Raw genomic sequence first — 17,576 nt, forward strand, 5'->3', positions numbered from 1 at the left:
CATAAAAATCCTTTCATAGCTCACTACACACTGACTACTTTATTAGAGTGACTGCTCTATTAGAGTATCTCGATCTTTATCACGGTTTTCAGCCCCACTCCAAGAAAGATAATTTCGGTGTGATATCATTCTGAGGGGGGGCTAAGCCCCCCTTCAGCAGACCGAGGGGGGCTTTAGCCCCCTAGCCCCCCCCTTTCCGCCGCCTATGGCATGGTATACTGTTTAAAACTCTGGTAATGACTTAATTATTTTACTAAGTTTTAAACTCTCAGTAAAACATCAGTGAATGCAGGTTTACTGAAAAACTACTAAAATAAGAAACAATTAACTGTTCCATGTACTGGGGATATACCACTGTAGTAAACTAAGATACTTCAAGCAGTGATAGTTATATATGCATTCATGACAACAAACTGTGTGATGATAAACAGAACATTGTTGAGCTGCAATGTTAAATTCATTTACCTAAAACTTCCCCTAAGTAAGCATGCTGCTATAATCTAATCAGTCTGTTGCAGTATACTATAATTACCTACATGAACTTTAAACAAGTATAATTATGTATAATAACAGACATAATGTCTGTTATTATACATGTCACATATGACTATAGCCACTTAGTGTTGGCCATGGGTGTCACACTCATACACAGCAAAGGTATATTATTATTATTAATTTTACACCTGCATGTGATTCAGATCTCTTCAATAGTTAATAAAAACCATCTTCTTCAAACTTGTGCAATCACTTTAATAATATTTGCATGCATATCACTACGTGTATGTGTAAGTAAAGTGAAGCATGTAGTTAAGTATACAGTTTATGACTGTGTCAATTGCTATGTGTTACCACAATTAGGGACCCACCGATTATGCTCATTATTTTACCTATTATGCTATGCTGCACTGCTTTCTTTTTTTTTTTTTTTTCCCGGGGTAACCAGCACCCCTTGCCACCACCCCTAGCACTAGATGTTGAAGTGCTAGACAAAAATTGGACTGAGATTAAAGGGAGCAATTTAAATAATTAGGGGGAAGGCACCCGACCTTCTGATAGTACAAGGTCAAGTGCCCTATGGCTGATGGGACAACCACTGTGGGAGCGCACCCCCCTAAGGCACGCAATCGCTGAGCGGAGCAACGAGAAGCTGATGCGACAACGTAGCCAAGACATCGTGCTGCTGTAGGGAACTTCTCTCTTCAGGGACAGTAAGTAGGCTAGACGTTTGTAAAAGATGCTGGTACATCCACTGATTCCACCAAACGTTGAAAAGACTAATGGGGTAAATGAACCCATCTCAACTTCCCTAATCCTCTGCTCATATTTCCTACGTTTCTCCTTCTCAAATCTCCGATACAATGAAGCCACTGGTGTAGCACGGTATGACGAAGCAGTTGGATTAAACACCTTAACATCAAAGAAAGCCCGTTGGTGGTGACCACCCCAGAACCCAGCAGCTGAAACATCCAATCGTGCTCCATCCTCACGATTTGCAGTAACGTATGTGAGTGTTTCACCAGAGAGAGACTGTAAAGGGGGCTCAACACACACATCAGTACAGACTTCTGACAGGATGGCAGCAGTAAAATCCCTAAGTTCGTTGTGCCGAAGGGTGGGGTAGCCACCTGTAGGGCAGTTCATGGAGTGGTCCACAGAGAATCCTTGACCACAAACACACTGGGTTGGCAATCCAGATGGGAACCACCCATAGCGTAAGCAGAGAGCATCGCGGAAGGCACCCTTATGCAGAGCAAAACCATGCTTCTCTACAGGCAAAGCGGAAAGCCAAGAGGAGGCCCCTTTCTCGCTAGACAGTGCCACAATCCTCTGCAGACCAACTGGTAATGATTGACACAAAGTGGCAGCGACCTCATCATGCGTTCGATGCTTCATTCGCACAACTTCACACTTAGCTGAGCGTTGGGCCTCCAAGATGTCAATGCTAAATGTTAGCTCCTGCTGAACAATCAAAGCAACAAGCGCAGAGGTAATCTTCACAGAAGAATCAAACTCAGCATCAGAATGAGATTTGGGATCACAGATACCAAGACCACCCAGTCTAACAGGTAAGGAAAAAAGAGCCTTCTCCACATCACTAATAGATCTCCCAGTCAGTGCGGGCAAAAGTTGAAGAGAGATGATGTCTTCCAGTGGTTCGAGAAGGGAGGAGATTGCTGGGATGGTACGCACAAAAAAGGTCCACTTGCTACACAAGCCATGCGTAAATGCAGCATACGCAGCATGAGGGTGAGTTTTTGCAATATTAACCAGCCGGAGAACACAACGGGACCATGACTCGACTTTCTCAGTAATGTATGCCTCAGTAAAGGCGCGGGAACCAAGAGCAGCTCCAAGATGACGTTTGCCCTCTACAGTGATGCTCACTCCCGTGCCAGCAAACTGTTGTTTGGCTTCATCTAAACGTTCTGGTTTAACAATCAACCATGTCTTCGCAGCATTAGGAAAATACCCATACATGAAGCCAAGGTCCTTGAGCTTACACCACCAGTCATGAAGGCCCCGCAGAGTGCCCCCAGCCGTCGCATCATCGGCAAACCAGACTTGTGCCACATGGGGATCCTGCAGTGAGGCAATTAATGGTGTAACGCTGATGGAGTACATAGCCATGGCTAAAGGATCGCCTTGTGTGGTTCCCTCAGAAGAAAGTATATGGCGACCATCAATGAACAGGGGGATGTCTTTCCGGTAAGTGTTAATGAGAATGTTGGCAAGAGGAGGGCACAATGACTGCATATTATGGAGTGACACCTGACGATTAAGACAATTGAATGCATTTGAAGCATCCACTAACAACACCCCTTCTGTTGATGGATCAGAATAGATGGATCTCATGGCATGGACAGCTGCCTCACAGCCCGCATCCTGCCCCGCGCACAGCTGAAGTGACCCAGCTGCCTCCAAAATGTCCAGCTTAATGATCAGCAAAACAGCCTTGGCAATGATCCGTCTCACCACTTCGCCTATTCCAATAGGACGTACTCCGGGGCATTTGTTGAGGGCAATGAGACGACATGCCACCAAAGCATCGATACCACCAGGATCAACACAGGAGATGCACAAACGGCGAGCAACCAGTGCCAGAGAGTTACACAAATCATCAGATGCCCGCTGGAATGAGGTACAAAGGCGTCTCCATCCATAGGCATCCAGTCCAGATGGGCCTGCAGAGCCCTGAGTTCGAAGGGCAGCACGACGAATCACAGTCCCATCCAGGGCATCAAAAATCACCGGATGAAATTTTTCATCATTATTTGACAATGGCTTGAGGATATCAGGGTGAGCAGGCTGACACTGAGGATGTTTCTTCAAAAGTTCATTATAAACAGTCCAAGAAGGAGAGTCTGGATCCAGAGGTGTATCTAATTTCATTGGAGCGCCAGAACGCTCAGTGGAATCAATGAGATTGATAGCAGCCTTCACATTGCCACGCGACATGTGGTTAGCAAATCGACGGCACAAATGTTCAGTGTTATCTGTAGAGTTCTTAGATTGTGCACAAAGACGTTGCTGTATAACTGTTCCTTCATTCAGCGACTCAGCAATCTGGCCTTGCTTCCACAAATCAAGACGACGTTCCAAACAAGCAATAAAATCCTTTGACTTAGCAGATCGATGTGGTTTCTGCAGTAAAAGAGCACACATTACCATAGCAGCCTTAATAGCAATACACTCAAGAGAACTACCCTCCCCATACGCAGCATATAATCTGGCCAATTCCTGAACAAAGGCTTTGCCAACCCTCCCAAATGGGACCACAAACAGGTTACAGCGCCAGTGCACTAATATATTGTATGCGGATGAAATCTCCTGCACAAAAACCTCACCATCAACTTCATTCCACTCAAAGGAGGGGGAGGACATACTTAAAAACTGAAGCAGCTGGGCCGCCACGGAGGGGACAGGCTCCACTCCCTCCTCTGCTACCTCAGAGGTGGCAGAAAAGAGCGGCAGGACATACTTAAAAACTGAGGCAGCTGGGCCGCCACGGAGGGGACAGGCTCCACTCCCTCCTCTGCTACCTCAGAGGTGGCAGAAAAGAGAGGCAAACAAATTGGACAGATATATTGCTCACCATTTCGCACTATCCGCCTCCCTTGAGCCTTGGTAATTCCTACACAGTCTCCATGGTACCAAATCTTACAAGCCTCACTACGGATATCACACGAAATCCTAAAACGATTGTTCTCTGGTTGTTGGCAAGAACACCACAGCTTGTCTGGAGCGTTGTTCACCTCCGCAGCAGCAGCCACAGCAGCTTTACGTCGTGACGAGCGACGCATTTCCAATTAATGCCTCCTACAACCCTGCAGAAAAGCGACAAACGAGAAACCACGCGACAACAAAGCATTGGCCAACCTTTCGTAACACCGTGCGTCGGTGAAGGCAGTCGAACAGCGTGCCTAGTAGCTCGCAAGACGCGGCAAAACAGGAGGGACTGGAGAGCCAACCACTCGAAATCACGTGAGAATTTTTTCCGATTGTTCTCTGGTTGTTGGCAAGAACCAGAGAGCAATCGGAAAAAATTTTGCCTAAAATGCTCAAATTATGCTCAAAATTAAGCAAATTATGCTCAAAATTTTGCCTAAAATGCTCAAATTATGCTCAATATTTATACCTCAGTTCTCAAATTTTTCTAGTAAATTTGCACTTTATGGGAAAACAGTAAGTTGCTGAAGCACAGACTCTAAAACTTTGCTTGTCAAAATGCATGTCACAGAAAAGATCGATATACTCTAATAGAACAGTCAGCTGTCTGATTATTCTGACTGTTCTATTAGAGTATATCGATTAGTCTCGCATGGCCAGACCATTTTTTCTCGGCACGGCGCTTATCAGGCGCTTATAATTCAATCGATAAGCGCAGTGCCGAGAAAAACAACCTATTATCTTAAGGTATATGGATAGATAGTCCAAAGGTACATGGTGCGTTAGTTTGGACTATCGGTCCATACGCGCACTAGAGTAGTGTACGGTATTGGAATACGGGGTGATTAGCAGTATACTAGCTACGCTGCTTTAGGCTTCCCACAATCAATCGTGCCACAGTGTTCGTGCTGAACACTCAGCGAGCGAGTCCATCTCGGAGTCGATTGACCTGGACCAGTTGGATTTGAGTGATGCTTGTGTAGGTACGTGTTTAGTTTTATACACTTTGTGCTTATTTCTGCCTTTATAAGTGAAGTTCTTAAGATGTAGTACAGACTCTGCCTTCTGTCCCTCCAGTCACTGACTAGTATCAAGCTGGGACTACACTGTGCCATTTATGTACTTATTTGGTATTATTTCCCACCAGCATCAGTGGTGCTGGAGCATTTCTGGATGCTTTAATTTGCACCAATGAATGTTCAGCCCCCTACCACTCACCCCTACCCCCCCACACAGGCCTGTTAAGTCCAAAGCTGTCCTAACGTAGGAGCCATGATTAAACTATCCTCCTGCCTATGGCTTAGTACTTTTACTTTGCTTTGTTTTTGTTTGTTTGTTTTTTTGTGCAGCTTTGGTGAATCTATCTTCATACTTTAATCCTTTGTGATGACATTTCACTTTCTCGAAAATTTTCAACTATGCTACAGTAATCTTTTAATCTTTACAGGGCTGCACTGAAAATCAGTATTCAGTTGCTGAGTGGACCCCCTGTTAAAAAAATTACAATTACAATCTACCAAAGATACCGTGGGTTGCTACACTTGATTTTCAACCAACATCTCATGCTGCTAACATAATAAGCAAGTAAAATTTTCCATCCGGAATTATATTGGGTACTAGACTTTTGTCTATATGCAATTAGGGACAGTAATCCTATAAATACTGATGTGTGGACATAATTTTGTCACAAGCCATCAAATAAAAATGTGCTAGTCAGTGATTGTAATTTATGTGACGCATTCTAATTTTATTTCAACATTCACACTGCACTATAATTTTCTCACTTGCTTGTGCAGTAATTATTAATTATAGGTATGAAAAAACACAGGCATGTAAATAGTAGTACTAGTGAATACATATTGTAGTGTATGTAGTTAAAGAGTGAGTCACTTCCATACAATAGATCCATGCATGTCTACTGCATGTGTGTGTAGCGTGTGTGATGTGTATGTGTGAGTGTGTAGAGTTGTGTATCTGTGTCTGTCCTTATCTCCCACAGCAGGTGATAGTCCAGGTGGGACTTTAGGTGCCCACACCTTCACCTGTGTGACATGGTGCAGCCTCCTGCAGGTTACTAGTACATAGCTACTGGGATATTCAAGCCTACCTAGTGAACCAGCACTGTGTATAGTCTGGCGGTGCCTGCCCCTTCGCATAGAGTAAGGGTCTGGTATGCTTAGTATCACCGAGTTGTTCTGGAGGAATTTAATTTGAATGTAATGACGTAACGAAAATGGCCTTAACGGAAGCGCCTCACCCAAAACTGTGGCAGAGATATTGAACTTTCTTTGCCTTTACACAGGCGAAAGTGGATTGGTCTACTTTTATAAAAGACACATGTCTCCCTACCTAGGAAATCAGAGCATAACATGGTTTTTTCGCGTATCAAACAAGGCGGAAAGCCCTTCCCGATATAACACTTTCTTTTCTTTGTTCTTTATTAGCTAACTCCTTTTGTTTCTTCAGTACTGTTAGGGCATTTGATTCCTTCTTTTGACGTAACATACACAAAAATGCGCTGATTAAACGCAGAGCGTTCTGATTGGTTGCACCAGTTTTTGGTAATCCGGTACAACTCCACTATACTAAGCATACCAGACCCTTACTCTATGCGAAGGGGCGGGCGCCGCCAGACTACACTGTGTAGGTGTGTGTATGTGTGTGTGTGTGTGTTTATGTATAGTGTACGTGTAGTGTATGTGTGTGTGTGTGTACGTTTGTGTGTGTTGTGTGTGTGTGTGTGTGTAGTATGTATACAATGCTTGTAGGACATCCGGCCAAAATTGGTGTTTGTCTGAGCATATTAGCAAGGCTTGTGTATATGTGTGTAGTGTAGTACGTGTGTGTATTGTAATGTGGTGTATGTGTGTAATGTAGTGCAGTGTGTGTGTGTAATGTAGTGCAGTGCGTGTGTGTGTGTGTGTGTTGTACTATAGTGCATGTGTGTGTAGTGTAGTATAGTGTGTGTGGTGTAGTGTAGTATAGTGTAGTGTGTGTAATGTGGTGTAGTGTGTATGTGTGTAATGTAGTGTAATGCACACGTGTGAGTAGTGTAGTGTGCGTGTGTGTGTGTGTAGTGTGCATAATGTGGTGTAGTGTGTATGTGTGTAGTAGTGTGTGTGTGTGTATGTATGTATGTATGTAATATCGATGTCGATGGCTGGGGCATTTGGCACGAATGGGAAATGATAGAATACCTAAGCAGTTACTTTTTTGTGAACTGACTAAGATCCGTCCAAGGCATGGCCCTAAAAGACGGTGGAGAGATCTAGCAGTGATGGATGTAAGGACACTTGGGATTGAGGGAGATTGGTTTACTGTTGCACAGGATAGACAGCAATGGTCAACAATTTGTGAACAGATTCATTTACCTGATGATGTTGTGGAGGTTTGCGCTGCCAACAGATTCTCTCAGTCTCAGACATTTTCTTGTACATGCGGTCGTATTTTCAAACATTCAGGAGACCTCTTAAGGCATAAAAAGTTTTGTGGCATTCAACATCTAGACCATGAAAGCCTGGGAGCCCCTATGTTTCACTGTACCTGTGGAAGAACTTTTCGTAGGAAAGTGGATCTTTCCAGGCACTCACATTTTTGCAAGGCCACGTGACCCTGATCATTAATCCACTAGTCATCCTATCCAGGGGGTTTACCCACCCAAGGATACTGTGATCATCTTCGGATGGGCAGCTACAGGCTATGTATGTATGTATGTGCGTGCGTGTGTGTGTGTGTGTGTGTGTGTGTGTGTGTGTGTGTGTGTGTGTGTGTGTGTGTGTGTGTGTGTGTGTGTGTGTGTGTGTGTGTGTGTAGTGTGCACTGTGTGTGTGTATTGTGCAGTGTGTGTGTGAGTATTGTGCAGCATGTGTAGTGTGTGTGTGTGTGTATTATAATGTTGTGTACGTGTGTAGTGTAATGCGTGTGTGAGAGTATTGTAATGTAATGCATGTGCGTAGTGTAGTGCAGTGCATGTGTGTATTGTAATATAGTACATGTGTGTGTAATGTAGTATAGTGCGTATGTGTGTAGTGCTTGTATGTGAGTAGTGTAGTACGCGTGTGTGTAGTGTGCATAATGTGGTGTACTGTACATAATGTGGTGTAGTGTGTGTGTGCGTGTGTGTGTGTGTGTGTGTGTGTGTGTGTGTGTGTGTGTGTGTGTGTGTGCGTGTGTGTGGTGTGCACTGTGTGTGTGTATTGTGCAGCGTGTGTGTGTGTGTGTGTGTAGTGTTCAGTGTACATGTGTGTGTGTGGTGTGTGTGTTTGTCCATGAATTTCTGCATATTCATTGAAGGGTTAGTAGGAAAGGCACACAACTGATCATGTAATTGAAGTGACCCTGGGTTGGTATTTGACTATTAATATGGTAGCTATTTCACATTGTGTTTGCTGTGCTCATTTTAATCACAGTTGGCTACAAGGAACATGAGCATGATATCAGTGATGTGTGATGGTCTGATGTCACCAGCATGATGCAAACTCTGTAAGGTGGGTGTGTTAGAAGTATTGTTGCTATAGTAACCATTGATGATTGTCAAATGTTTATGATTTACATAGCCGGTAACAGCTGTGTGACATATAACCAACCTACGATGACTTCTCCAGGTATGCAAAAAGGTGTGTCCACAATGACCATATCATTCACTCCTAGGTACAGTTTTTCAAGAAAAGTGAAGAGGGGAGCAAATCCAGCAATTGTTCAGTGAGTTGAGTTTTTTGGTTGTGCAGTACATAGCATGTCTACCTGCATGTAAATCAACAGTTTGTTTCTGTTTCCAGTTCTACGAATGTTTGGCTTACATACTTAATAAATGCTTAGGTTTAAAGGAAAAAAAATCATCCCTACTAGAGGAGATTGAGCATTGCGCTCAACTAGACATCGGGTGGCCTGCAGGTCAAATCCTGGGGTAGGAGGAATTTTTTCCTTTCTTTGGCCCTTTTCTGTTACACCTTATTGTTAGGTAATAATTTAAAGTCTCCAGTTCCTGTTAGGTTAGGTAATCCAAAGGCTGCAGCACATGTTACTGTCAGACCTTCAGTGCTGGTCACTGTAAAGCTCTAATAACAATAATGTACCTCTACACACATTGCATACTTCTGTGTTGTCAAAAGAAATTGTGCGTAACTAATGTTTTCCTTTTAGTTGAGTTACGTGATTAGTTGAGACTCAGTCAACACCTGATTTATTTGTGTAGGTGAGCTGTACTAGTGCAAGACATATTAAATGCATGGTTTTTCCCCATGTAGCTGTTGAGGATTAGCAATGTGACAGACTGTAATAGCTGCTATGAACAACCAACCTATTGTACTTACTGAACAACCTATTGTATTTACTTATGCGCATATTTTTATTTTTTGCTTGATGTGATATCTATATTTTGACTTTAATTATGTAAGGTTAACTGGTAATATATAAAAGTCAGTGGTACAGGGGTTGAGTCACTAACAACTGTCACGTGGGAATATATTGTTTACATTGTATTTACCGTACATTCAACTAACAGAAATCACACGCACATGACCATAACAGCAATTGCAAATGTCTGAGCTTATTCACTCATATGTATCATATAGCATGGGGAAAAAATTAATATTGGTAATGTGACATCAGTGTATAAATTGTATATGCACAGAGTGGAGTTTTTGATCTGGCAACAGTGAAATTCACTTAACAATTAATGTTAAAAGGCTATGATGTATACAGAACAATTAATCAGTCAAGAATGAAATATAAAATAAACTATACTTTAATGAGGAGTCATGATCAGTGCATGGTATTGGTAAGCAGGACTGAAGGCTACTCTATAATTGTATATGCCTGAACGGTCTAGATCTGATACATTATGCACTAATGTATATGTGTATGTATTATTAGATAATATTACAGACCTGTGCATTGTGTAGGGTTGACATACATAGCTTGAACTTAGTTTCCCAGAACATGTACATACTTTATTGATCATGTGATAGTGTTCAAATTTCCATATTGATTATTTAGAAACAGCAAAGCAAGCAAATGTAATAACAGTGTAATAGTGTATCAGTTCCTAGTACTTTCTACTGTGACAATTTAGTAGATTCTTACAATTGATATCCTTCAAAACATTTAATCATGATATGTATACTGTCTAGTTATAATTATATATTCAAATAAGCTGACCAAGGTGAATGGATCACATTCGGCCAATAAGTTGCAAGTATTATAGTTACGAAGACACACTATGTAGATAGAAAATGTATATTATATAATAGCATAAAGACCATGTATGGCTTTTTTTTTTTACATGCAAACATAATTATGACATGAAAAACTAGGTATATAGCAGTAAGCAGTCATGAGTTGTTTTGTCATGAATCATGATCAATTATCACATTTTTAATTGCATCATGATTTATGGTGGTACAGTACATTATAGTAGCTATTACTTGGTCTATACACTTTTGTCCTCCAAAATGATTAATCCAGCTGGTATGAATACATAGCCAGACTGTATGATAACATAATTATTCTGAATAACAATTCTCATATCCATTAAACACCAAAATTGTGCAATGTTGGTGTCAGTATAACAAATTACTGCAAGCTGTATAGAAAGCCAGCAGCTATATACTCTAGTTATAGTTATTGACACTTATCCTCTGCTTTGCTTCACAATCATTATTATGCACCCACACGCAGTTGTGAGAATCTCCTAATTAAGTTGTGTGAACAACCTGTATGCTATTATATTACCACATAAGCTGTATAGTCATGTCAACCTTGTGTTTCTAACAATGCATATCTCTATAATATTATCTAATAATGTATACACATGTACATTAGCCTACATATAGCTGCATGAATGTATCACAATTCAGATCTATGCCATTACAGATTAGCCATCAGTCCTTGGTGATACTGCTTGCCAATACTATGCACTGACTACAACATGACTCCTCATTGGAGTATTCAGTTGAACCTGTCTTAATGGCTACCTGTATAGAAAGATCACTGGTACCTTTCTAAAAAGACTAATTAATTTTAAAATTTTCAACTGAAGAAGTTGTACTCCAGGCCAATTAATCCACCTGTTTAAAGCAGCCACCTGCCTACTGAGGCCAACAATGTTGGCTTGACATGTATATACAGATTACACATTGATTGATTGTTCCGTGTACAAATTGTAAAGTGAAGTCATGTTTCACTATTTCCAAAATCAGATTATTTACAAACTCCACTCTGTGTACATACATATTTATACACTGTATATTATGTGAACATATCGGTTTTGACAGTCAATATCATCACAATTCCCTTCTAATTTCCTAGAAAGAGGCCAGGAATCTAGATGTTATGCATAGGAGTGTATGAGCTCAGACACTTGCTGTTATGGTCATGTGTGTGTGTGTGATTTCCTTTAGTTGAATGTAAATATAATGCATAAAAGTAAATTCCCACGATAGATGTGGTGACTTAACCCCTGCACCACTCACTTTACTACCAGTTAACCTGACAAAATTATGAAGTCAAAGTATAGTAAATAACAAATCAAACAAAAACACATAATTAGGTAGCAGCTATTACTGTTTGTCACATTGCTAATCCTCAACAGCTACATGGGGAAAAACCATGCATTTAATATGTCTTGCACTAGTACAGCTCACCTACACAAATAAATCATTTCTGTGAGCAGGTGTTGACTGAGTCTCAACTAATCACGTAGCTCAACTAAAAGGAAAACATTAGTTATGTACAATTTCTTTTGACAACACAGAAGTATGCAATGTGTGTAGAGGTACATTATTGTTATTAGAGCTTTACAGTGACCAGCGCTGAAGGTCTGACAGTAACATGTGCTGCAGCCTTTGGATTGCCTAACCTAACAGGAACTGGAGACTTTAATAAATTATTACCTAGCTAACAATAAGGTGTAACAGAAAAGGGCCAAAGAAAGGAAAAAATTCCTCCTACCCCAGGATTTGAACTGCAGGCCACCCAGTGTCTAGTCGAGTGCAACACTCAAGCTCCTCTAGTAGGGATGAATTTTCTTCCTTTAAACCTAAGTATTTATTAAGTATGTAAGCCAAACATTCGTAGAACAGGAAACAGAAACAAACTGTTGATTTACATGCAGGTAGACATGCTATGTACTGCACAACCAAAAAACTCAACTCACTAAACAATTGCTGGATTTACTCCCCTCTTCACTTTTCTTGAAAAACTGTACCTAGGAGTGAATGATATGGTCATTGTGGACACACCTTTTTGCATACCTGGAGAAGTCATCGTAGGTTGGTTATATGTCACACAACTGTTACCGGCTATGTAAATCATAAACATTTGACAATCATCAATGGTTACTATAGCAACAATACTTCTAACACACCCACCTTACACAGTTTGCATCATGCTGGTGACACCAGACCATCACACATCACTGATATCATGCTCATAGTTCCTTGTAGCCAACTGTGATTAAAATGAGCACAGTAAACACAATGTGAAATAGCTACTATATTAATAGTCAAATACCAACCCCAAGGTCACTTCAATTACATGAACAGTTGTGTGCCTTTCCTACTAGCCCTTCAATGAATATGCGGAAATTCATGGACAAACACACACACACTACACACACACGTACACTGAACACTACACACACACGTTGCACAATACACATATACACTGCACAATACACATACAGTGCACACCACACACAAACAAACACACACACACGCACACATGCTACACACTGCACCATATTATGCACACTACACACACGCGCACTACACTACACACATACGCACTACACTACATTACACACACTACACTACACACAAATGCACTATATTACAATACACACATGCACTGCACTACACTACACACATGTACTACATTACAATACTCTCACACACGCACTACACTACACACGTACACTACATTACAATACACACACACACACTACACACACATACACAATCCTTGCTAATATGCAAGGACAAATACCAATTTTGGCCGGAAAATGTCAGATGTCCTACAAGCACTGCATACATACTACACACATACACTACACACACTGCGCACACCTACACACACACACACCGAACACTCACACACACACACACACACACACACACACACACACACACACACACACACACACACACACACACACACACACACACACACACTGCACAATACACACAGCGCACACTACACACACACGCGCGCACATACACACATACATACACACACACACACACACACACACATACACCACATTAAGCACACTACACTACTCACACGTGTGCACTACACTACATTACACACACACACACACACACTACACCATATTACACACACTACACTACACACACATGCACTATAGTACAACACACACACATACACACGTACTGCACTATATTACACACATACACCACATTACAATACACACACGTACTACACTACACACATATACACAATCCTTGCTAATATGCTCAGACAAACACTAATTATGGCTGGATGTCCTACAAGCATTGTATACATACTACACACATACACTAAGCACACACAACACACACAAACGCACGCACACACACACACACACACACACACACACACACACATACACACACACACACACACACACACACACACACACACACTACACATACACCTACACAGTGCTGGTTCACTAGGTAGGCTCAAATATCCCAGTAGCTATGTACTAGTAACCTGCAGGAGGCTGCACCATGTCACACAGGTGAAGGTGTGGGCACTTAAAGTCCCACCTGGACTATCACCTGCTGTGGGAGATAAGGACAGACACAGATACACAACTTTACACACTCACACATACACATCACACACGCTACACACACATGCAGTAGACATGCATGGATCTATTGTATGGAAGTGACTCACTCTTTAACTACATACACTACAATATGTATTCACTAGTACTAGTATTTACATGCCTGTTTTTTCATACCTATAATTAATAATTACTGCACAAGCAAGTGAGAAAATTATAGTGCAGTGTGAATGCTGAAATAAAATTAGAATGCATCACATAAATTACAATCACTGACTAGCACATTTTATTTGATGGCTTGTGACAAAATTATGTTCATACATATTTATAGGATTACTGTCCCTAATTGCATATAGACAAAAGTCTATGCAAAGTGGCTGGCAGTACAGTACCCAATATAGTTCCGGATGGAAAATTTTACTTGCTTATTATGTTAGCAGCATGAGATGTTGGTTGAAAATCAAGTGTAGCAACCCACGGTATCTTTGGTAGATTGTAATTGTAATTTTTTAACAGGGGATCCACTCAGTAACTGAATACTGATTTTCAGTGCAGCCCTGTAAAGATTAAAAGATTACTGTAGCATAGTTGAAAATTTTCGAGAGAAAGTGAAATGTCATCACAAAGGATTAAAGTATGAAGATAGATTCACCAAAGCTGCACAAAAAACAAAAACAACGCAACTAAGCCATAGGCAGGAGGATAGTTTAATCATGGCTCCTACGTTAGGACAGCTTTGGACTTAACAGGCTTGTGTGGGGGTAGGGGACTGAACATTCATTGGTGCAAATTAAAGCATCTAGAAATGCTCCAGCACCACTGATGCTGGTGGGAAATAATACCAAATAAGTACATAAATGGCACAGTGTAGTCCCAGCTTGATACTAGTCAGTGACTGGAGGGATAGAAGGCAGAGTCTGTACTACATCTTAAGAACTTCACTTTATATAAAGGCAGAAATAAGCACAAAGTATATAAAACTAAACACGTACCTACACAAGCATCACTCAAATCCAACTGGTCCAGGTCAATCGACTCCGAGATGGACTCGCTCGCTGAGTATTCAGCACAGAACACTGTGGCACGATTGATTGTGGGATGCCTAAAGTATCGTCCGCAACGTGAAATTTCGACCTCCGAAAATCAACTACCAAACCACCCACAAATGCTAGGCTAGGTACCACTTAGAAAATGCCAGATTGGAGTTATTTTTCATTAACGTCTTGTCGTGCAAATCGGCGAATATGCTTACAAATTACGAGATTTTTTTGCTATATCTTCAAGGAAATGTCTTTAAAGCTACAATACGCACTCTCAACCTTTCTTATTAACTGTACTCTAAACTAAAACCATCAGTGGCTGCATTGTCTGGAGAAATTTCCAGCCGCAGCATCGCGAAAATGAAATTTCGGACTCGAAAAAAGTTTCGATGCTACTGGAGCACACAGTAGCGATGCCAAATTAACCCTCCCAGGTCAAACTGGTCTGGCATGGGTCCAACTACTACCACACCAAATATCATCGAATTCCAAAATTGTTTGCCATCTGGCTGAGCTCGACGGCTGTCAAAAATGCCGATTTTATTCACTGACGGGAACTTTTACTAGCCAGATGTGCTAGTTTACTTCTCAAAAGCTTAGCCAGTAGCTTTCATTCATAAGGTTGGTCTGGCAGCTCTTCTAGCGGCCTCAAATTCCGCCAAATGCCGATATCCATAATTTTTGCCGATATCGACCAATTTACAACCCGTTAAAGAAATCTTGCACAGCAAACGTGATGCTTTGTCTCTCTAAAGTAATGCTGCATCCTTGTTTAGTTATATTCGTCCATAGGGTGGCACTGGCAGCTCTCTTATCGAGGCCAAAATCCGCCATCGAAATGCCCATCTCACCATTTGTCATTAGCTTTCGGAAGTTTTACAAGTCAAACATGCTGGTTTACCTCTCTACATCCTTGCTGGACCATTCAATCACCTTCGTCTGTGTAGGCAGCTTTCTTCAGTCCCTTGAAAACGTCAGAGCACGCCAATTGAGCGCAACCATCAATACCAGTTAATGCTTATTTTGTTTCATTGGTTCCACGCAAGAATGACAGGAAAACCAGCAGAAATGTAATAGAGCGAAAATAGAGTTAGTCTAACTCTAAATATTGTACTCTAAAAAAACTCTATATGTTTATACAAATGATTACCGAAATGCAAATGCCGATTATCAAAAACCACATTCGAATTTCCATTCGTGTAGAGTTCCGAAGGTGGATATTTGGAACTAGACTAACTCCAGTTGGGTTATGTAATATTTCTGCTGGATTTTCGTGGAATCAATGAAACAAAATAAGCACTAAGCAGTAAGTGATGTTGATGGTTGCGCCCAATTGGCGTGCTCTGACATTTTCAAGAGACTGGAGAAAGGTGTCTATACAGACGAAGGTGATTGAAACGTCTAGTAAAGATGTAGAGAGGAAAACAAGCATGTTTGACTAATGTAAAACGTCCTAAAACTGATGACAAATGGTTGAGATGGGAATTTCGATGGATTTTGGCTCCATAAGAGAGCCGCCATTGTCACTCTATGGACCAATATAACTAAACAAGGATGCAGCATGACTTTATAGAGGCAAGCATCACGTTTGCTGTACAAGATTTCTTTAACGGGTTGTAAATTGGTCGATATCGGAAAAATTCGTGGATATCGGCATTTGGCGAATTTTGAGGTCGCTAGAAGAGCTGCCAGACCAACCCTATGAATGAAAGCTACTGCTATGGGTCTTGCAAGCTTTTTAGAAAGTAAACTAGTACATCTGGCTAGTAAAAGTTCTCGTCAGTGAATAAAATCGGCATTTTGACGGATTTTTGACAGCCGTCGAGCTCAGCCAGATGGCAAACAATTTTGGAATTCGATGATATTTGGTGTGGTAGCAGTTGAACCCATGCCAGACCAGTTTGACCTGGGAGGGTTACTTTGGCATCGCTATACTGTGTGCTCCAGTGGCATCGAAACTTTTCGAGTCCGAAATTTCATTTTCGCGATGCTGCGGCTGGAAATTGCTCCTGACAATGCAGCCACTGATGGTTTTAGTTTAGAGTACAGTTGGTAAGAAAGGTTGAGAGCACATATTGTAGCTTTAAAAGACATTTCCTTGAAGATATAGCAAAAAATCTCGCAATTTTGTAAGCATATTCGCCGATTTGCACGACAAGACGTTAATGAAAAATAACGCCAATCTGGAATTTTCTAAGTGGCACTTAGCCTAGCATTTGTGGGTGGTTTGGTAGTTGATTCTCGGAGGTCGAAATTTCACGTTGCGGACCCTAGCATAGAGTAAGGCCTTACTCTATGCGAAGGGGCGGGCGCCGCCAGACTAAGACCTTCCAACTCACCCGCATTTAAGGCTTTTCACCCGATCACCCGCATAAATGTATTCATCACCCGCATAAAAATAATTTCCAGCCAGAAATCGCTAATGCTTTCACTTACACAATCAGGATCTGAATTGGCATCACGTGAGACACAATTAATATGATTGTGGGTTTAAATTAAATCACGTGAGAGTATTTTAAAATAATATGCTGATGGCGGGAGTTTATTGGCGATGATATTCAACCATTTCATTGGAT

General features: G+C 41.3%; 1 protein-coding gene and 2 long non-coding RNA genes across 6 annotated transcripts; 1 reads left to right on the forward strand and 2 right to left on the reverse strand.

Annotated features, from left to right (window-relative positions):
* Positions 1-909: 909 nt before the first annotated feature.
* On the reverse strand, positions 910-4,301 carry LOC136267485 (uncharacterized). Its single transcript, XM_066062651.1, has 2 exons — positions 4,094-4,301; positions 910-4,040 (listed from the first exon to the last, which is right to left on the reverse strand). Exons 1-2 carry the CDS (start codon positions 4,299-4,301, stop codon positions 1,027-1,029), a joined length of 3,222 nt encoding a protein of 1,073 aa, XP_065918723.1. The 3' UTR covers positions 910-1,026.
* A 602-nt stretch (positions 4,302-4,903) lies between these two features.
* LOC136266271 (uncharacterized) lies at positions 4,904-9,535 on the forward strand. 2 transcript variants are annotated; one of them, XR_010706012.1, is made up of 6 exons: positions 4,904-5,150; positions 8,577-8,654; positions 8,724-8,771; positions 8,818-8,868; positions 9,310-9,357; positions 9,414-9,535. It is a non-coding gene; the product is annotated as an uncharacterized lncRNA (long non-coding RNA). The 2 variants fall into 2 exon arrangements; XR_010706013.1 differs by having other exon boundaries at positions 9,310-9,361; positions 9,414-9,529.
* A 2,136-nt stretch (positions 9,536-11,671) lies between these two features.
* LOC136266843 (uncharacterized) lies at positions 11,672-12,633 on the reverse strand. Of its 3 annotated transcripts, XR_010706320.1 has the most exons (5): positions 12,537-12,623; positions 12,420-12,467; positions 12,323-12,373; positions 11,811-11,874; positions 11,672-11,758 (listed from the first exon to the last, which is right to left on the reverse strand). It is a non-coding gene; the product is annotated as an uncharacterized lncRNA (long non-coding RNA). The 3 variants fall into 3 exon arrangements; XR_010706319.1 differs by having other exon boundaries at positions 11,815-11,874; positions 12,420-12,633; XR_010706318.1 differs by having other exon boundaries at positions 12,420-12,633.
* Positions 12,634-17,576: the final 4,943 nt, after the last annotated feature.

Source organism: Dysidea avara, chromosome 9 (genome assembly GCF_963678975.1).
Source record: "Dysidea avara chromosome 9, odDysAvar1.4, whole genome shotgun sequence".
NCBI classification, from domain to species: domain Eukaryota; kingdom Metazoa; phylum Porifera; class Demospongiae; order Dictyoceratida; family Dysideidae; genus Dysidea; species Dysidea avara.